At 51.3% G+C, this 21,504-nt stretch overlaps 1 protein-coding gene across 1 annotated transcript in view; it reads right to left on the bottom strand.

Annotated features, from left to right (window-relative positions):
- Nucleotides 1-21,490, bottom strand: part of LOC122371552 — a 29,193-nt gene extending 7,703 nt beyond the window's left edge. The window contains exons 1-18 of the mRNA XM_043347953.1: nucleotides 21,444-21,490; nucleotides 21,112-21,242; nucleotides 20,036-20,790; nucleotides 19,457-19,617; nucleotides 18,983-19,137; nucleotides 17,988-18,681; nucleotides 16,335-17,519; nucleotides 15,750-15,938; nucleotides 15,154-15,407; nucleotides 13,737-14,035; nucleotides 13,172-13,420; nucleotides 12,654-12,770; nucleotides 5,522-5,686; nucleotides 4,982-5,107; nucleotides 4,477-4,633; nucleotides 3,884-4,110; nucleotides 3,048-3,199; nucleotides 2,655-2,784 (exon numbers count right to left, since the gene is read on the bottom strand). Coding sequence (XP_043203888.1) covers nucleotides 2,655-2,784; nucleotides 3,048-3,199; nucleotides 3,884-4,110; nucleotides 4,477-4,633; nucleotides 4,982-5,107; nucleotides 5,522-5,686; nucleotides 12,654-12,770; nucleotides 13,172-13,420; nucleotides 13,737-14,035; nucleotides 15,154-15,407; nucleotides 15,750-15,938; nucleotides 16,335-17,519; nucleotides 17,988-18,681; nucleotides 18,983-19,137; nucleotides 19,457-19,617; nucleotides 20,036-20,790; nucleotides 21,112-21,232 — 5,136 coding nt within the window. The 5' untranslated portion in view covers nucleotides 21,233-21,242; nucleotides 21,444-21,490. The remainder of the gene's footprint in view (nucleotides 1-2,654; nucleotides 2,785-3,047; nucleotides 3,200-3,883; nucleotides 4,111-4,476; nucleotides 4,634-4,981; nucleotides 5,108-5,521; nucleotides 5,687-12,653; nucleotides 12,771-13,171; nucleotides 13,421-13,736; nucleotides 14,036-15,153; nucleotides 15,408-15,749; nucleotides 15,939-16,334; nucleotides 17,520-17,987; nucleotides 18,682-18,982; nucleotides 19,138-19,456; nucleotides 19,618-20,035; nucleotides 20,791-21,111; nucleotides 21,243-21,443) is intronic.
- Between the last annotated feature and the right edge of the window lie 14 nt (nucleotides 21,491-21,504).

Genomic DNA, 21,504 nt, shown 5'->3' with positions numbered 1-21,504 from the left:
CAGGACATACAATGAAATGGCAGACACATCCGACCCCAGCCACATTGGTTGTTATCCCACCGACCGTCCCCAAACTACACCTCTGGATATTGCGCCATTCTCCCACCAACAGCAGCATTACCCCCCCCCCCCCCCACACACACACACCGTAACCCTTTCCCCAGCTCACCCACATACCGTTTCCCCATTCCTCCACTTACAATTTCTCCGTACTCCCTCAATGACCGTTTCCTCGTTCCTCTTTCTGTTCCCCTCCCTCCACCCACTCTGCCGTCCAAAGCCAAAACACCGTATGGGCCATTTTTTCCGAAATATGGTTTTTGATACCAGGACAATCCATTTTTGACGCTGCGTTTAGCTGTACCATTTATAGTTTTATATAGAAAATATATTTTTTATTATATCCGATGAGGTATTATGGCTTTTGTATATAAACCATGATTTAGCTTCTTGGTTCCGCCAAAATGCCGTATGGAGTGCGATTGTGAAATTACCCAGTTGTTTCAAGTCGTCAACTCATGCCAAAACACCGTATCACAGCGATGTGGTCTTTTGGCGCTGGCGGACGCTGAACCTATGCCACGCTCATGCCACCGTTTCACATGCGATGCGGTCTTCTGGCTTTGATTTCGAACGAGATTTCCGACAAAACCAGTGACAAAAACACCGTATTGACTGATATGCGGTATTTTGGCATCGGTTGGTGTCGGTAACTCTCGATCACCTTGAAATGCCCTCTTTTGGCACGAATGATTCAACGTGTTTAGGAAATAAGCTACCCAATATGGAATTCATGACAAAATTGACGGCTAATAATGATAACGACATAATTTTTAGAGGAATAATATTTAAAGATGTAAGCCGTTAGAGCAATACCTGCCAGACTGTCGTGTGGGCAAAGTAAATCAGATCGAGGCTGCTTTGAATGCAGCAAACAGGCGGTCCACCTCACTTCAGGCAAGGAAGCCGGTGGCGAATATCGAAGAGAGGCCGATCGTGAGTGGGCTGACGACGGGGTGACGGTATCAGTATGATGAAAGTGGTGATGATACATAAGATTGGGTTTAGCCATGCTCCTTCGTCCCTGGGTTACGGCCACGGGTCTTCAACTGAACAGTGTGACAATGCCTGAGAACACCCGCAGCGTCAGAAAGGACTATCATGTTGTGTCCGTTTGCATCGTCTGGGACGATGGGTGTAGCCGGACATTGAACTGGTGGAGGTATCTGGTATTTACTTTTTGCTTGCAACTTGGGTCTTTCACACAGTCCAAAAGTGGACGCTGATGATTGCTGTTCAGTGTCCAGTGTGCAATCGAACCACCTCACAATCCAGACTGACGCTAAAGTCGATCTAACCTGAAAACACCGGCATAGGCATGAACGCCGATGTCGTAGCCGTGCCAGGTAAGTTAGCCCAAAACTGAATCAGAAATCAGTTTGTTTCGGAGCATGTGAAGGCGGCCGGTGAACGCTTGAATTTGCGTGGAACTCAGACTCTCCTATAACTAGAAGATGGCAAAACCTGCGTTGCTTCATTTAATTATTTCTAGCGCCGTCTTTTTCTTGTAGCAAATTTGTAGAAAAGACCGATGTATGCAACAAACGTTCGCCCCCTCGCCTGCCTTCAGTTTCCGACTCTCCGGCATCCAACACATTCTGCTCTCCCCTTTGTAGACTGTGTGAAAGTCCTCAGTTTCAAGCAAAAAAGTGATACATCCACGTCCAGATACCTCCACCAGTTCAACGTCCGGCTACACCCATCGTCCCAGACGATGCAAACGGACACAACATGATAGTCCTTTCTGACGCTGCGGGTGTTCTCAGGCATTGTCACACTGTTCAGTTGAAGACCCGTGGCCGTAACCCAGGGACGAAGGAGCATGGCTAAACCCAATCTTATGTATCATCACCACTTTCATCATACTGATACCGTCACCCCGTCGTCAACCCAATCACGATCGGCCTCTCTTCGATATTCGCCACCGGCTTCCTTGCCTGAAGTGAGGTGGACCGCCTGTTTGCTGCATTCAAAGCAGCCTCGATCTGATTTACTTTGCCCACATGATAGTCTGGCAGGTATTGCTGAAATGCCTTAGACCCTAGAACATTCCCCTAATAATTCGTGAATTTTGTCGCGAACTCCATATAGACCCGCCTATTTCCTACACATGATGCAGCATCGATGATTCCGAATGCCGGCAATTGTCGATGGATCATTTCATCATGTAAACTGTATGCTTCAGCTTAACCGTAACTTGAAGGTCATCCAAGCCAAAACACCGTATTGGGGCATAAAACGCGATACGGTGTTTTTGCTTCGCGAAAAGGCACAAAATTTACATACAAACCAAGCCAAAACACCATATCGAATGTTAAGTAAAATGATAATGATTATTATGAAATTTGAATAAATGTATCAATTCTGCAAGATCAGACAATTCTAATGGTCTTTTTCCTATCACGGAATGTTGATTCCTTCACATAGAAATCACACCTCAAAGTAACAAAACTTAAAATCGTTCTCCTGTAAAATTTGAAAAACCTGGGATACGGTGTTTTGGCTTTGGACGGCAGCACTCTTCTCCCGTTCCCCCAATAACCGTTTCCTCATTCACCAATGTAACCGTAACTATCCCTTTTCCATCCACTGACCATTTCGCCGTTGATGCGTGCCCAGGTGTAGGCGGTCCACACGCTCCGCTCCAGTGCCGTAATGTCACAGTCGGGATCAGCGCGGCGGTCGGGGCTGAGCCAGTCCCAGGCCAGCTTCAGGCACACGTACCTGAGAAACCACGCAAGGACACGTGTTCCTATCATATCATACATATACATTCACATTTCGCATGTCAGCATGCATGAAAATACTTGTTAACACACATAACAACTTCAACAACTTCTTTATTGAATCAGAATATGGACTGTCAAAGTACGCATTGTAAAATAAGACAACTTTATAAAGTAATCTATTCATGGTGATTCACCCCTCCTCACCGGCCCTCTGAGACAAGTCTCACTTTCCCTCCTCCTCCCACCTACAAACCCCACCTCTCTGAGACGCTGACGGCCGTCTCGGCGTGTTTCCTGAAAAAGGCCACCGCCTCGGTCCTGGAGAGCTGTTTCTCCGTGAACCGGCCGCTGCACTGTCTCCAGAATGTGACCCGGTCCTCGTCAGCGACTTCACCGAGGTCAGAGGTCACCTGCCGGGCACAAAGAAGCGACTGGTGGTTACCTACGGTCAGAGATGGTCACGTCCTGTGGTCGCACAGGAGTCACCTCGGCGCCATCGTGGGGTCGGTGAGATTGGCTGATGTCATCTGGAGGTGATCTGTCAGTTACACGACGTCCTGACCTTAACAGAGGTCACTTTGGGTCACAAAGAGGTCACTGAAATCACACGAAATCAGTGGTCTTCAAAGATTTTTTTTTTGTTGGGTTAGGCCCTTTCGGTCGACAAGACCATTGCAGAGCCGGAAGGATGATAGGAATTAGGGGGAGACATTGGTCTGGGCAGGCACCCTAGTGAGTCGCCGGGGCTGAGCCCGTCCAGAGGACAGGCCACCCAGCCCCAAGGCACTCACTGCACCCGGCTACGGGGTGCGCTCCCTCAGGAGCAGCGGTGCCGCTCCAAGGGAGCAGCCCGCATGAGATAAAGTTGCCTGTCCAGCCCGGAGGGGGGTTGCGGCTTGGAGGAGAAGGATTTCTGTATCCTGAGGATAGAAGCACGGATGGGTGTCTTCAAAGACTAGGCAATCGGTCCTCAACAGCTCATACACGATCACATGATCAAGTTTGCACTTATGCCGAAAACATACGTCGCGAATGATCACTGTGCAATCTGGAAGCACCACCCAGCCCCTCCCTCACCCCACACCGCTCCTCACCTGAGTGAGTACCACGGGATCGGGACTGACCCCGGCGGCCAGCGCCAGCCGATCCGCCCGCTCCAGCTCCCCGGCCGTGCACAGTGCTGCCACCGCGCGGCTGGCCTCCAAGCGCAGCTGCTCGGCGCCGCCGCCAGGTGGCAGGGCCGTCAGCCAGTCGAGACGCACGGCGCTGGGGCCGAGGACCGTGCTGAGCCGCAGTAGGAGAGGCAGGTCCGGCCGCTCGGCTAGAGAGGGGAGGGGATGGGTCAGGGAAACGGTATCAATCGAATGCGGCACGGAGCTGGCAGTCGAGAAGCTAGAGCTGTCATTACATCTTTGATTAGGTCGCTTTGCCTTCTATTCTAATCTGGTAAGTCAGCACGTTACGCTGAGTGATAGCTTGATATTTTACCGCGATGAGCAGTTTCTAACAAATTCTTACAGCAAAAATGTACAAAAATATAGACCAAATTCAACCATGCTTGGGAACAGATTCGTAGTCAAGTCGTCAGTATTAACCAACGAAATGTACCAGGTAGACACATTACTCCCTCCCCTACCACCGCCCCAAATATCACCCCAGCCTCCCTCTCTCGAGTGTCACTACTTACCCTGCTCGGTCACCAGCATCTCCACGAGCCTGGCGTCGATCATCAGCCCCAGCAGTCGGGCCCGACCGGCCGAGGTGAGTAGTGTGGACAGGGACGACAGCAGCAGCGAGAGGACGGTGGTGCTCAGCCAGCGGCGGTCGTAGATGAATAACTCCGACTGGAAGAGAGAACCGGGGTTGATAGAGAGTGGCGACGGTAGAGCATCACTGAATAAACAGTACGTTCTTGGGAAACATACTAACAATACTGAATAATAATTAGTCTGGTATGTCCGGTCGGGTCATGTTCAATCCATCCGCCATTTTTTTTCATACTGCTATACCGCGGGCGCCGAATGCCATTCTTACCAGTATACCATACCGTCATACAATTCTTCATACCTTCAGCATACCCGCGTCTTTTCTTCAATCATACCGTCCCCTCTCCCATTTTATCCAGGAGCAATATCACCCCATTCCCTCTCGTCCCATTTCCCTCCCATCCCACCACCGAAGCCCAGACTCACGTCCTGCTGTTTCGTGGTGTTCCGCAGAGCCTCCATCATGTTGAGCATCAGCTCGGCCGGCAGGTGCGGCTCCTCCAGCGTCATCAGGCTCTCCAGCAGCTGGATTGTCAGACGCAGCGCGCAGTCCTGGGCGGAGCGAGGGGCGGAGTGGGGGTGAAACGGTCAGAAAAGGGCGCCCTATGGAGGGTGGCAGGCTGGCAGGTAGCCGTATCAGCCCGACACAGATTAATATATAAAATATCCTCCAGTAAAAAATACGTGTTCACTCAAAACTCAACAAAGCAGAGAGTCGAGAATACAATACCAATAAAAATGACCATGTTACAGAAGCTGCAAAAAGCTGCTGAAAAGCAGCGTAAGATCAAAATCATTCAAAGAGCGACAACGACCACAAAAAATGACCGCGCCCGCACCTAAAATTCCCACCTTTCAGAAATAAACTACCTTTCACACCCATATGTCTCTCCCACAAACCAGGCACCTCACTCCAGCCCATCCAAACCTCCTAACAGAACACCAAACCTCCTCTCGATCACTAACCGGAAAGAACACCGCCAGTGCCTTGTCTAGGCTCCGCAGCCGACGTGTCCGTACGGCCAGCAGCGCCAGACGCCTCAGACGGACACAGGCGGCCTCCTCGGCTGGTGTCGGTGCAGAGAGGGACGTCTCCAGCCAGCCGCAGAGGCAGTCACCGGCACTGACGTCCTGCGGAGAGACAGAGAGTCAGAGTATGACTGGGGGAGAGAGAGAGAGAGAGAGAGAGAGAGAGAGAGAGAGAGAGAGAGAGAGAGAGAGAGAGAGAGAGAGAGAGAGAGAGAGAGAGAGAGAGAGAGAGAGAGAGAGAGAAAGAGAGAGAGAAAGTTGAAAGAGAGAAAGTTGAAAGAAAGAAAGAAAGAAAGAAAGAAAGATAGATAGAGAGCGAGAGCAAGAGCAAGAGCAAGAGCAAGACCGAGACCGAGAGCGAGAGCGAGAGAGAGAGAGAGAGAGAGAGAGAGCGAGAGCGAGAGCGAGAGCGAGAGCGAGAGCGAGAGCGAGAGCGAGAGCGAGAGCGAGAGAGAGAGAGAGAGAGAGAGAGAGAGAGAGAGAGAGAGAGAGAGAGAGAGAGAGAGAGAGAGAGAGAGAGAGAGAGAGAGAGAGAGAGAGAGAGAGAGAAAGAGAGAGAGAGAAGTGCTGCGTTTTCTCGTCACAGTTAGTTAACGCCCTCTGTCCTGTTTCCCGTCAGGAGGAGCACACTCAGGAGGAATCTGAGGAAGAGGAGGAGGGGCCCGAGGAGGAGAGCTCGGAGGACGAGGACGAGACTGAGGACACTTTCCAAAGCGAGAACGGTAGGGACGGCGGCTCAGGGGCACGATGGAGGACTCGCGAAGAGAGCCAAATGAGCGACCTTACTTGGAACACACCGCTCCTGCCTGTCTTCTGCAATGTTCAGCATACTCGGCGTTGATACCCGAGCACGGAGCCCATCCCATATTGTAGCCCATCTGCCTTTTTTCTTATGCGATTCGCCGCAGGCTCCGGCTGGGGCCGGAACCTTGCAGATAGAGCGTCCGGGACTGGACGCTGCCGTCGGGGCCGCCAAGGTGACCCCTGTCCGTCTGAACCAACAAACGCCCTTCCCTGCTCCATGTGGACCCCCCACAGTGTGATACATTATTTCAACACTGACCGCAGTGACCGAATGAGATGATTTCAACCTACGATTGATGCCAATGCAAGCATGCTCATTGCTCAACAGTACAACGCAAAAAAAAAAGATACGAAACAGAGGTGTAAAGTTTTGGTGAGGGAGTACTGTTCATTTCATAATTCAACGACCCTTTTCATTCGGATCTTCCTAGCTTCTTCCCTTTTCGCTGGTGCATCATCACATTAAATCACTATTATCTGGCTTCTTCTTTGGTAACACGTAACCCGCGCCGGGCCGGTGCTCTGAGCACCCCCCCCCCCCGTCTAACTCGGCTCCTGGGCCACGTAGCGACACGCGGTAAGCGACAATCGAAAGAACGTCCAAAATAAGGACGAAAACACTTCGGTCATTTTTGGGGTCAGGTCAAAGGTCAGGTCACTGGAGGTCACCAAAGGTAAAATGTTGACTATTTCAACATTTTGGAAACTGCCGACGGCTATCTCGGGAACCGATAGAGCTACAGCGCCGCGGAAAAAGCGTATTCGATATCCCTTTTACAGACCTTTCTGATTAATGTTCTCATATTTGACTTCAGGTCAACGGTTTAGCCTCCAGAGGGCAAAAACTCCAAAAACAGCCGTTTTTACGAAAAACGCTTTTTCGGCAATAACTTTTGACTCAAAAGAGCCATGACATTACTTTTGCCAGCATCTTGTTCCTCTCGTCGAGACGCGCCGAATGAACTATAATTTGACCTTTAAAGGTCAACTTTTAATATTTGACTTCAGGTCAAGGTCATGACCTGACCAGAAAAGGTCATGTTGCATATCCGTCGATCCGCAACGTCGAGCCGAACACATCTAAGGCGTTTTCAGCGCTCTAGCACGTCTCTATCAGAAGTTATTAGCGAAAAACTGTTAGATTCTGTTCGTGACCTGAGATGACCTCGGGGACATAACGAGGGGTCACAGTTGCCATTTTCCGGTTCAGTGTGTCAATCTTGCCTACATCTCGATGTTTGAGAGTGTCTAGAATAGCGTTCGTGCAAAACAGACGCTTTTCAATTTTCTCCCATTGACTTATAATGGAGAGGCCGCAAAATTGACCTGACCTTAGGTCACCGATATCAAAATTCCGAGATATACATTTTATAGATAATGTTGCTCTAATCAATCGCTGAAAGTTTCAAGGCAATCGATCAACCAGTGTAGCTATGACGAGCATTCTTATTTTTTCTGAGGTGAGGTCACTTGGCGTGACCTGGTGACCTGACCTAAGGCGACATGGGTCTGAAATTTTCACAACATGTGCGGAAAAGATGCACGAACAGGTGTGCCAAAAACGGCGGCGCTCCGCGCCGCCGATATCTGCGAAAAACCGCAGGGTGTGTGTGTCCAAACACACACCCCCCCCCCGGCCCGGCGCGGGTTAACCCGCGCCCAGATGGGGTCTGCCGAGCAACGCGGTCTGATGGGGGGGCCATTTTGGCCCCCCCCCCCTCAGATCTCGAGAACCACGCAACATAGCGACAAGCGGTAAACGGTGTTGGATAGCCCCAACGGGGAACTACCTTGTGACCCAATTTCATTGACCTCGGTCAAACCGATGACGTCACAGGTCAGGTCAAAGGTCGAATTTTCACCGTTTACAGGCATTTCAAGAAATGCGTTGTAAAATCGTGTAAAATGCATTTCATTGAAAATCGTCGATGGGGAAATGTTCTTCAAACACATATTTTGCTATTTGAGGTCACTGATACCAGGTCAGGTCACAGAGGTCAGGTCACTGGGGGGTCACAATATGAAAGTGTCGTGTGATACATGTTTTATGGTCCATTTTACATGACAAATGCGATTATGTGGGTCAGACAGACTTTAGGGCCAGCTTAGGTCACGTTTTGGTCCAGGTCAGGTCAAGGTCAGGTCAAGGTCAGGTCAAATTAGGTCAAATTTCAAAGTTGATATTTTTGCATAAAATGGGTATCGATTCGATGCAGCTCGTCACGGGGAGTTCAATGGTGGTCTCCGTTATGCGCTACGAGGTCTAGAATTGCTAAAAATTGAGTTCAAAAATTTGACGTCATCAATTTTTAAGTTTTTCCGCTATAACTTGGCCAAAAAAAGAGGTATCGATCTAAAATTTGGTATATATATGGAAGAGCGCAGGGACTATCACATATATTCCGGTTTTTTCGAAATTCGAAAAATTTTTGGAAATTTTTTGAGTTTTTCTAAAAAAATCAATTCTTTGGATTTTTGGGGGTCAAAATCCAAAAACTTCGAAAATCCGAGATAGCAGTTTTGTAACGCCGTCTTTTCTCCACACAACCACATAAAGAACTTTAAAATTGCTTGTTAACTGTAGAATTGGTGAGCGTTTCAAAATGTCATGTTTTTTGCTCATTTTTACTCGAACATGACCTCAGTTTGACCTCAATAACTCCTGACCTGAGGTGACCTGTGACTTGAAATTTTGTGTGAAGGTGTCAAATTGATGCCCGGTAAGGTACCCAAAATTTGGCGGCGCTGCGCGCCGCCGTTTTCTCGCTATTTAAGAAAAACCACAGGGGGGGCCAAAATGGCCCCCCCCCCATCAGGGCGCGGGTTAAGCTATGGCAAAACATCCCTGCACCTTAATTCCTGCTTGCATCTATCTAAACTTTTCTTCAGAAGTTACCGTGAACAGGACTGCCATAATCAGCAGAAAACCCTTGCAATATATTGGTCCGTGGCAGCTTGTAAATGTTTATCGCTCAGTCTGTCGGTCACGGGACCGGGCCGCGTCACCGGATGTGGCGCCTCTGACAGAGGTCAGCCGCACCGAGCTCTGCAGACGTCCTGCCAGCTCCGAACCGTCAGTCCGAGGTCGGTAGCCGGTGCTGGCGGTGTCTCCTTCTTGGCCACCATGGCTAGAGGCTGGAGAGGAATATTCGTGTCGACCTTGCTGGTGGTGTCTGCCGGCTGTTCCGCGGCGCAGCAGCAGCCGCAGCAGCAGGCCGCCCTGCCCAGCGCCACTGCCGACGAGGTGTTCAGCATCATCGCAAGAGCAGTTCAGCAAGAGCTACGGCCAGTCGTCAGTAAACTTGAGTCACAAGTGGAGTCACTGGACAACAGACTGACTCTGCTCGACTCCAGGATGAGTACGCTGACCGCCCACGTTTTGACGAACACACTGGGTGAGCAGATGGGAGAGCTGTCCAGTCAACTGACTGGAATCACTGCGAGACTCGACAGCCAGCAATCACAACTCGACAGCCAGCAATCACAACTGGACGAGCTCACCGACCAACTGAACGAACAAAACTCGCTTCAAAACAGCACTGCGGTTACAACGGATGATCACCTCTTGACAGCACCTCTTGATGCCACGACATCTCAGACTCTGGGGTCCCAGCTGGCTGAAACCCTGAATAAGACAGCAGCCTCACAGGAGAGCATAGATCACTCGGCTTCTGAGGTAAAGCAGCCGCCAACTCCCCGTGATTGCAGCGACATTCCTCTCGGCTCTCCATCTGGTGTCTACCTCCTCAGGTCCAGTGGCGACAGCAGACAACCACCCGTCCAGTCGTACTGCGACATGGACACTGCCGGAGGGAACTGGACGGTCATCCAACGGAGAGACAACATCGAGCCCCGCCAGGATTTCTACCTGGGATGGAAGGAGTATAAGGAGGGATTCGGTGATGTAACCAAAGAATTCTGGTGGGGCTTAAATCACCTATTTCAGCTAACGTCATCCAACCTCCGACGGTACGAGCTTCACATTGAGCTTCAGGCGTTTGACGAAAGCCAAAGATACGCTACATACCAACAGTTCCGTATCTCGTCCGAGGAGGACGGCTACAAACTGAGCTGTACCGACAACTCGGGAACTGCCGGGGATGGTCTGAAGTATGCTGTCAATAGGAAGTTCTCTACCCGTGACCGTGACCAGGACGGCGGGTCTCGCTTTCACTGTGCACAGAACCATCAGGGGGCCTGGTGGTACACCGAGTGGTGCGGGTACAGCAGCCTGAACGGGCGGTACCGGGACCGCGGTATATGGGACCACACTGGAATATGGTGGAACACGTGGAGGACATATGAGTCACTGAGGAAGGTCGAGATGAAGATCCGGCCCACCTAACTCATCTACATTAAGGAGGACACCATGGTGATGCACACTGCACAGTGTAGGTCACACGTGCATGTGGCGCGTGTACCGTGCGGCAGCCGCGGCCAGTGGTTCGGCCTGCCGGTGCTGTAACTGCACAACTATTATCTGTTAAGAGCGTCGTGCTGGGGAGCTTATAGATTGTTTATCTACGGACGAAAAGTAGCGTCTATATACGCATATGATTCTATGTCCATAATACCTGCATGTTTTTAGTCATTAACGCCTGTTTGTATCTGACAATTATGAAACGTTTGAGCCAATACATTTCTGTAACACCAAGAGACCGTCGAATGTGTTGCCTGTTTCACACAAATTCACCGTGTGCCGTCCCACCTCTACCTGCTGTTTTCAGAGGAGCAGGGCGACAGTAGAATGTTGGCACGGCCACCGGGGCCAGTTATAGACTTACAGCGGGGACGGTGGTGTTACAAAGGAGACGGTTCTTCACATAGTTACATCACGGTGTATAGAGAACATGACGTGAAGTTTGCAAAAGTTGGATAACTATTTACCGACCGATACTCCTGAATGCAATACCGACACACCGACGAGAAAAGGTACTAAATACCGAGGGCTCTGGTCCGAAACGATATCCTGCAGGGTACGGTTATATTATGCATAACGTTTTCATACGCCCCAAATTACTTTGACGGAATCGTTTGGGCGCCAATCTAAACGTATCATCAACCCCTCTGTCCGGCCCCTCGCTTTCCCTGTTTCTCTCCATTCTACAGTATTCAGCATAGTCAGAGTTAACACTCACTGAGGTTCACCACACTGCAGCCCATCCGCCCTTTTCTGATACGATCCGCCATGACACGCTCCGGCTGGGGCCGGGCCAGTGCAGATAGAGCGTCCGGCCGCTGCCTCCGCCGGGGCCGCCAAGGTGACCCCTGTCCGTCTGAACCAACAAACCCTCTTCCATGCTCCATGTCGACCCCCCTTCCCCTCCTCCCCCCCCCCCCCCCACAGTTGATAAGTTATTTCAACGCTGGCCGCCATGACAGGATTGCTAGTCGATGCCAATTCAAGCAATTCACACCGCAAGCAAAAAGAAAAAAACAGGATGCAAAACTTTTGGCGGAGGTTTTTTTCGCATAATCAATTGACTATCAGAATCGCTTAGCTTCTTCTTTGCTGGCGAGTCATTACATCAAATTACTATCACCTGGCTTCTTTCTGGGTGATTCCCACTGATATACGGATGAGTAATGATCACCAGTAGGTATTCAGGAATGGTGATTGCATTGGCCACTGCACACTCCACTGCCCTGTGGGTATTTCACTCACATTAAATCGTTTTGCTCAATCTTGTTACCCTTTTGTTACACTTTGCTTTTTTATAAATTTAGCTCGAATGTTTGAATGGACGGATTGACAGAGCCAGAGTCCACGCTAAGCAGAGCTTGTTGCGTAGACCCCGAACCCTACCGTCCAATCGCGCCATTCCGTAAAACGGTTAAATTTTGATGCCAAAGTTAAACGTAACCTTCAAAGCCGGACACGGCCTGTTCCACTAAACCGAATTCAACTGGCTGCGGCTGCTCCCACCAACCGTAGACCATCCCCGTCAGGAGTCTCAAATGTCGAGCGCCAGAGCGACTCGAACCCGGGCTCTTACTACCAGGAATCAAATGCTATACCAACTGAGTTTAGACAGGCTCTCTTCGCTGGTTCATTCATCTGAATTCTGATTCATCTTACATACCTACTCTGATTCCAATCGCAAGCTTACGTCTCTCTCAGCCTAAGCCGGCATCTTATTGGACTTCCTAACTTCGGTCAAACCTTGTCAGCCTCATTGCCAGAACTCATGCTAACTTCCTAAAATATCAAACAACATTATCCTTCAAACACACTACCACGCTCCTCCAACACTCCAACACTCACCTCGCACTCGGCAGCCAAGGCAGCCAGAGCCGGTAGCGCCATCTGCCTGGCTGCCTGCAGCAGCGCCCTGCCCGGACACGGGTCCGCAGCGGCCTCCACTACAGCGGCCACCATCGACTACATCAAAGAAAATGGAGGGAAAAAAATCAGTGGACTTAGTGATGGTGAACAGAGATCAGTGTGGATATTGAGATCTGAAAATTATTGACAAGTGTTTAGTGGAACCGATGGTCAATGATCAGTAGTTTATGTGTAAGTATCTAAATAACATTAACAGTGTCATCAATCATGATGCCAGTGCCTAGCTAGAGATAAGCTGGCTTGAACAAGAACGGAAAGTCGACGCAAGGCACTCACAGTCTACAAGTTAATATGAGAAATGATTAAAGAACCAACCAGTCAGAACACACACTGATAAGCAAGACTCGTACAACGCTTTAACCCACTGGCATTATCCCACCCTGCAACGCAAAGTGTCACGAGAGCTCGAGTCTTCCCCCCCCCCCCCGCGCGCTCACCTGCGGCGGCGCATCCCTGGACGGCGGCACGGCCGTCAGGGCCGGAGTCGCCGGCCCGCCCGCTCCGCCCGGCGGTGACGAGCTGACCGACGTCTCCGGCGAGGCCGTGCTCCACTCGTGTTCCGTGTCAGAGGTGACCCGACGGCGGGACGATTTACCGGCAGGTCGGGTCAGTAGCAGACAGCGCAGCGCGCAGCCCAGAGTCTGGCGTAGTGAGGACTGGGAGAAACCGGCCGAGAGACGCAGTACCTGCGGAGAAAGGGAATTCGTGGAGTGGAGGGCTGATGGCTAGAAGACGCCAGTCACCACAGCCGGTAAGACGGTGAGCATTAAGGGAGAATAGGACTAGCCCCGAGTAACAGATCAGCTAAAAAAAAAAACGCCTATTATTATTCCCGTTACTCGTGCCTGCCCAGCTCTATACACTAAGAGGAGTGGTGAAAGAATCCTCAAAAAATAGCATTTATCTACACATGGATTAGTTTGGAGAATGGAAACGAACTTTTGTTGGGGACCGTGTACTTTTTTGGGGAACGAAAAAAAATCCATACCACATTCCACCCACCTGATCCCGTGGGTACTGGTAGATCTGAGCGAACAGCAGGAACGCCAGCCATTCATCTCTGGCAGCCAACCGAGCCAAATACCGCTCAGGGAACGGTAAATGGAGTTTCACAGCCAACGTCAGTGCGTGCCGCCACTGGCAGAACTCGGTGGCACGCTGATGCCACCTAGCGGCCGTGTCGCAAGTTGTAGTGTCGGTATCGGCCGCTAGGAGCGCTGCCATCACTCGCTGCTCGTGGTGTGCGAGGAGCGTAGCGGCGGCTTTGGTGTCACCAAGTAGCAGGCCACGGACGAGCTCGGCTGGAAAAAGGATCAAGGACAGGTCAGCAGCTGTTCGGAGAAAATAGTTTAGTGATGATTTATAAAACACTAAAACACCTGACTGGGGGAGGGCTCAAAATGATGAGAAAGCGGAGATGAAAGAGAGCAGCGAACGGGCTGCCGCAAACGGCTCGCTGGCAAGCGGGTTACATTGGGTAGTGGATACCCGCACAGGCACGTAGTCAAAGTGCACAATGCACGTCCGCCTTTCGTTCGTTCATTGGGGTTTACGGGCGCGTCGACTGCGGTGGTCATTTTGCGCCCATAACGCTGTACTGGTAAAGCGGATATGTCAACAGAGAACTGACGAACTGAAGAAGACTAGAACTACTTGAGATACGTTATACTAGTAAAACGAGTATATCACAGGAAAACTGATGGATTGAATATAAGAAAAGATGCTGCCGGATAAAACCCAGGGTGAGTCATCACCCAGCAGGTGGCGAATGGTGGTGCCTGGGGCAATGCGGCCGAGGCAGCGTGTCCGGTTTGGTTCGAGGTGCGGGCAACTTAAGAGAATGTGAGTGACTGTGAGCGGCACGGCACAATGGCTACATGTTGGTTGATCATCTCCACGGAGGAGATAGCCATGCGTTGCATACGTATGCCCTATCCGTAGTCTGCAGAGGACCACTTCATGGTGTCTTTTGCCTTGAAAGCAGGACTGCCAGGGCTCCAGAGTAGGTTTCACCTTTCGTAGCTTCTCGGATCCATGGAGACGCCACTCTGTCTGCCAGCTAAACGTCGTAAAAGATCGAACGGCTGGGTAAAAATCGCGAGCCGGCAGAGGCAAACGACGGAGGCAGGGGGCCGCGGCCGCGCGTCTTGCGGCCGCGTCGGCCAGCTCGTTGCCTCTTATGCCCACATGGCTCGGTATCCAGCAGAACTGGATGAATTTACCTGCTCGTTCCACCGACGTAAGACGAGATAAAATGTATTGTACTATCGGGTTGTCTGGATTAAAACTCCGTAAAGATAAGAGGCTGCTAAGGGAGTCTGACAAGATCAGATAGCAGGAGCTGTCAGACACCTCGAGTCCGCCTTTGAGTTAGAGATGGCGTGAGCTGTGTATCAACACTCAGCGGGTGCGTCCTCACCTCTAAGTGGCTGTGGCACATCTCTCACAGCGGTGAGCTGGGCTCTCAGCAGCGCGACGTCATGTCCCAGGAGATGTTGGAAGACCACACAGCCCGTGACGACCGCGCGCCGCTGCCGACAGTCATCACAGTCCGCCGAGCCGAGCAGCTGGCGGCTGTCGCAGCTGTCGGAGGTGTGACAGCTGTCACAGGAGCAGCTGTCACAGCTCTGTCGGAGAGCCAGCTCAGCAGCCCAGTCACAGGCCAGGCGGGTGCTGCGGAGACGAGACAGAAGAATCGAGTCAGGGTAGTGGAAGGAGGATGGAAGATTGAGTCAGTTTGTACGAAAAATGTTTACGATTTTACTTTTGCGTTTCGTGATCTATGATAAGTTCCTTGTTGCATGCTTACATTTTTACGTGTTGACGTTCATTCATAGTGTTATATTTTCATTTCTAATCATACACTTGTGACATGAGATCATTGATATTAGGACGCGAGGTGATACTTTACACGTCTGGCAGTTCGAATCTTACATCACAACGTATGCTTCATGCTGGCATTGATTGTCTCGTATAGCACAGTGCATGCCTCACCAGTCACACCCCATATCTCACCCGGCAGAGTCCCTCCTGCCGACCACCTCTCCTCCATTCAGCAGGTGACAGACGGCGAACAGCGGCCGTCCCTGGCGCAGGTAGCCGCGGTAGGCCGGCGGCCGGACCGGGCCCGCTGTCTCAGAACCGTCTGGTGAGTCACGGGTCGGGTCTGGCGAGGAGTAGGCACTGCAGGGTGTGCCGTCCGTCCTGGAGGGGGGGGGGGGAGATCAACAGGGATCATAGATACTGATGAGTTGATCGTGATACGAGATTGACAAATTGGACAGCTCGATGAAGATCCCCATGACAAGCCGCAAGTTTAGAGATACACGAACAATGCAAAATTGTTCATTAAAGAATTTCACTACCAATATTCCTGTCATTCTTATTTGAATTTTATGAAAATACGTAGCCGAAAAATATAGCATCCATAACTTGTTCTGCAATATTCTACGAGCATCAAGCAATTTCTTACTTATTCAAGCCCGCCACTTGATAAGGTCGTTGCGAGCCTCCCTGTAGGTCCCTCCCCAGAGGCCCAACCGACCCGACGTCAGCCCCACGCGTCTGTACCTCCCTCTGAGCCCCTTCCATTCCACTCACCCAGTGTCCTGCAGTGACCGCAGAAGACCGATCAGCCTGTCGGGACACCGTCCTGGTAGCAGCTCGGACAGACTGGGCGATCCATCAGTCGAATCGGGATGATCAGCTGTTTTGTCACTTTGGTTAGACAGTTCAGTAGTCTCAGTGGCCGGGCTGGGAGTCTCGGCGTTTTCAACAGTCGGGTTCTCGGCAGATTCAGCAGTGCAGCTGCTGAGTACTTTCGCATTCTCCTGAGGATTTTTACCAGTCTCAGCAGTTCCATCAGCTGTTGCCAGCGTATCAGCATTGTCATGAATCTGAGCTGGAGTTTCAGCAGTATCAAAAGTTGGTTCTGTCGTTTCAGGTATTTCGCTAGATCGTCTTGGCGTCTCTGCAGTCTCGGGAGCTGACTTCGCTGTCTCATCGTCCGGTCCCGCCGTTTCTGCTTTCTGAACATCCGACTCGGACGTTTCACTGGTCACCACAGCGGAAAGCGACTCCTCATTGGTCTCAGTAGTCAAACTCGACATCCCAGCAGCCTCACTGTCCGACGCTGGCGTATCAGCAGCCTCGGCAGTCGAGCTAGACGGATCAGCAGTAGGTTTTAACGGCTCAGCCGTCTCAGTAGCTCCCTTAGCTTCCTCAGCAGCACTTTCCACCGCCAGCACTCGTCTCAGCTCGGGCCATATCGTCGTCTCTTCCCCACTCGGCCAGGGTAGATCCATCAGAGGCGGCAGCGGCCGGCCGGCAGCCAGTGCCGCTCCTAGTCGATACCAAGGCCGTGCAGAGAGATACTCCGACACAGACTCACCCATGCAGCCTGCCTGGTAAGCAGCTTCGGCTTCCAGTAAAGCGGCAAGGGCTCTACCGCGGTCGGTTCCTGTCCCTTCCCGCGGCGCTGTCTTTGAGTCACTCTCGAAGCCCTCCACTGCCAGCAGAGCTGCGACACGATCCAGCGGAGCGCCGGGCCTCCGCAGCTCCGCTGGAAGCTGTCGCAGCTCATCTCGACTCGCCGGTAGCTGCCGCAGCCAGCCGAGAAGAGCTGGTTGTAGTGACGGTTGTCGTTCGGCGGCGGAGGCCAGAAGACGGAGACCAGCGCGGCGAACGGTCGGAGGTGGAGAGACGCCGGAGAGCAGACCGGCGCGGAGAACTCGGCGACAGAGGAGGTGCGGAGAAGAGAGACTGGCGGCGCTGTACCGGCCGCGCCTGCGGGCGGAGAGATCGGGGGGGGAGGGGGCGTCAGTGAGTCTAAACTCCGAATCATGGGACAAGATGATAGTCACTGGGACAGAGATAAGGAGAGATAATGAGGGACAGACACAGAACTAAACGTAAGATATAAGAGCTATCATTGACCTCAATAAGAACAACGACACGATCACAAGACCTTTCAAATGGCAGAAACATGGCAAATGAACCAGGAAACGTCGGATCGAATGACTTCCGACTCCACGTCTACCAGCGCACTAATACAAAATAAGCACTGAAGGGAGAGACCAAAGCTCATTCTATCGTCATTCATAGGATATCACAAACGTTTGCAAATGACCAGCCTGTCCCCTGCAAAAATTGTTCCCAATGCCATAATTTTCTTTGAAATAGTCCCTTACTTGTTTCCCCACCCTAATATTACTCCTCCGACTTGACGCCTGACCAGCAACCCTTGTCACCCACCTGGCCAGCTCATCCAGTACCAGCTCCCTTATACGTCCTCCGCACTCCTCCGTTATATCAGCCACATCAGTCGCCACTTTCAGCGCCCGAATCCAGCCAGGAGGTGGCGGTCGGGAGGCCGGGCCATAGCCGGCGGCCGGCCCCAGCAGTGGGGTGGGGTCCTCCGCGGCGGCTCTGCTCTCTGGGTCTGTACCAGGGAGCTGAGACTCTAACTCTGCTGACGTATCGTCATTGGTTTGGTCTGAACGTCTGTTCTCTATCGCATCACTTGCATCTTCTGTCTTCACTTTTCCGTCTTTTGTCTTCTCTCTTCGGTTCTCCGTCGCTGATCTTGTATACTCTGACTTGTCTCTTATTTTATCTCTTCTGTTTTCTTTGACATCTCTTGTATGATCTGTTTTCGCTCCTCCACCTTCCATCTTTGTCATTTCTTTCTTCGTGCTGGCCTCCTTTTCTCTGCTGTTCTTTCCCCTGTCTTCTGCTCTTCCGTCCTCTGTACGGTCGCTCCCTTCCTTCACCGCCTCTCTCTCCTTCTTTGGAGCGTTCCTCCCATCCTCTGCCCCGCCTCCCCGCTCCTCTCTCCCGACACCAGCAGCGTCCAGCCAGGCTCTCAGCCACAGGAGACTGCCGGCGGTCACCAGATATCTCCATACATCGGCGGGACGGGCGGCAGCAGCACGGATCATCTCAGTGTCTGCCGAGGAGCACAGATAATGCGACGTCATGACTACATTGACGCTAAGACTGCTCAGACAGTATATTACGTCATACAATGTCGATAGTCCTAGTATTGTCATTGTTCTTCAAGTCCAATGCGTTTTCAACTTATGAGCGAAAACACACAAGCATCATACAATGATTTTGTGAATTTAGAGACAACTTCTGCTCTAGCAACACGTTCTCTGCTTTTCGACCATCCGTGTATGACGCATGTGCTGACCCCTCTCCTCCGTTCCCTCTCCTTCCAATCCCATGACATGCCCCCTCTCACTAACCGTCAGTATTCAGCGCAATGTGGACGATTAGCTGACGGCGTGTCGGTGGCGCCATCTGCAGCAGTTGGCCCAGAGTCGGTGGTGACGGGCCGCTCAGGAGCTGGTCCAGATCTGGTCGGCGAGGACGGCCGGTGCTGATCTGCTCAGTGGCGGGGCTGGGAGGGAGGGAGAGGGAGGGTCAGAGCAAAGATCGTGTATAGTGCACGGTGATCATGCTTTGGTAACACTTAGCGGCGGGCATTTCTAAGCATTTCCTGTATCGATAAACATATCACACCGATGTTGGGTCATAAACCTTACTAGTTCACAGGCTCACAACTGCACTGGTAGAATCCAGCATATGTATTTTGATTAGCTGCGACAGCTGCTGCTAAACGATGAATCCACCGAAATCCACTATAATCAACGGTGAATGTCTACGAGCATTTAAATAAATACGATAATCAGATGTTAGCGGTGTATCACGCGACTGACCTCTGTCGGGTGCCCCCAGCCAGCTGCAGCAGCCGCAGCAGCAGCTCGTCTCGCCCTTTCAGCAGCTGAAGCTGCCGCAGCCGGTCCGCCAGCAGCCGGCGGGAGTTGTCGTCACCAGTGGTCAGCAGCTCGAATCGGAGCGCATCTGACGGACGCAGACCCTGGGGCACGCGGAGCATAACAGGATACATTGGTCACAGTGATCAAGCCCGCGTGTGCGTGACCATCTTGACACCACAAGAGTCGAGGCCAGCATCTCTCATCACGTCTTATTCTGCAACTGATTTTTCCGGCTTTCTATCAACTTTATTAATTGATTCCTAGCATTCATTTTCCATACCAAATTGCGCTCGTTTCTGTCGACGTTACGCGATACCTTGGCTACTACTTTCTCTTTCCGACAAAGGCACTCCAGTCCCGACATAAAACAATGTTCCCATCTGTAGGCACATGCTCTAAGCATTTCCTTCTCATTCCCGACATACTCAATCTCTAATTTGACATGCCCCTTTTCTTTTATCCCTCCTCACACCCCATTCCTGTCCATATTTCTTTATCTATATCCCCACCCTCACTCACCGTAGCACTCAGCACCGTGTCGGCTTCCATCGTCCTCCCATTCTTCAAACCTTCCATCGCCCACTGCACCGCCAGCCGATAGATCCGCGACCAGCGGGCTCCGAGCCGCACAGCCCAGCCGGCCGGAGGATGCGGCGGCGGTGGAGGTAGGTCAGGGTCTAGTTTCAGCCGACCGGCCTCCAGGAGCTGAAGACGACTCTCCAGAGCTGCGCGAACCACCCTCCCAGTGGACGGTCGGCACGGGCGGGCGTCAGGGACACCAGGGGAGCGAGGTGTTGCGGAAGGTGGTCCATCAGACTCCGTATTAGTCTCTCCCTCAGGTGATCCATCAGGTGTTCCGTGAGGCACTCTGTGAGATTTTCGGTCCCCATCCACTTCCTCAGTGCTGTTTCTGTTGGTACTGACATTTGTTTCTGATCTTTCCATTCCCTCTGAGGATGATTCAACTGTAGTGACCTCCCCCTCATGGTGCAAATGGGCTCTCCTACGACGGATACCATCAAGCCTCGTCTCAGCCACCTCCTCTAGGCGCAGCGCCGGTGCCAGCAGCTCAGGATCAGCCTCGCGTGGCTCATCAAGCGCGGCCAGCAGGGAGGTCAGCAGTTTCTCCAGGGAGTTCAGCACATCGCCCAGCCAGTGGCTGAGGGAGACTGGTGGCCGATTGGCCAGTGCGGTGGCACAGACATGGTCCAAGAAATCGGTGGTGGTGGCCAGGTGATCAGATGGTAGTCTGCCTTCCAGACAGGACAGCACATCTGATGACAAGGTGGAGAAGGGTGAATGAGGGGCGAGGGCAAGTCAATCAGTGTAAAAAACATGAAAAGCATCTATAAATAAAGCAATTTCCTCAAATATCTTGCTGCCATGACTATTACCAAAAAATGCTAACTATTCCAAAGCTGTTTCGCTGACTTCTTTTCAGCTTACTACAAAAAAAAATCTGCAAAAAAAGTACCTAGGTAACTAAACTACTTGATGACCTTCAGGTGAATCAATGAATAACTCTTATTAAATTCAAAACAGCATAAGTACAAACTGGTACAAACCCTTTAAAATTGAAATAAACAGCAACTTACCTCCATGGATTCCAGCCAAATGAAATTCAACTTCATTACGCAAAAGCCCGGTAAAACCAAGACTCAGCAGAGATATTGAACTTTCGGAAATGTTAGGCATCTGTGCTGAGACTGAGCCCATGTTGATATTGCTGAAAATAGAATGCAGCGGTAGAAAATGAAAATACGCGGTCTTAGTCATCACGGGTGTCTTTAGTAGAGTTCAACAAACAAAATATCAACACCAAGATCAACGCCGAGTACGGCATTGCTTTAAAATATAACAATGCTGATGGTTTTGAAAGAAAACAAGAAAAGGAACAATTCAAAAACCATTGAGGTCTATGACCGACTTTGTTCTGATTTTTTCGTATTTCAATTTTGATTTCAGCCGAACCGTGACAGTGATGAACC

The sequence above is a fragment of the Amphibalanus amphitrite genome, unplaced genomic scaffold, assembly GCF_019059575.1.
Source record: "Amphibalanus amphitrite isolate SeventyFive unplaced genomic scaffold, NRLGWU_Aamphi_draft 001258F_arrow, whole genome shotgun sequence".
Lineage (NCBI taxonomy): Eukaryota > Metazoa > Arthropoda > Thecostraca > Balanomorpha > Balanidae > Amphibalanus > Amphibalanus amphitrite.
The sequence above is the reverse complement of the archived record's forward strand: the minus strand, read 5'-3'. Positions and strand labels throughout refer to the sequence as shown.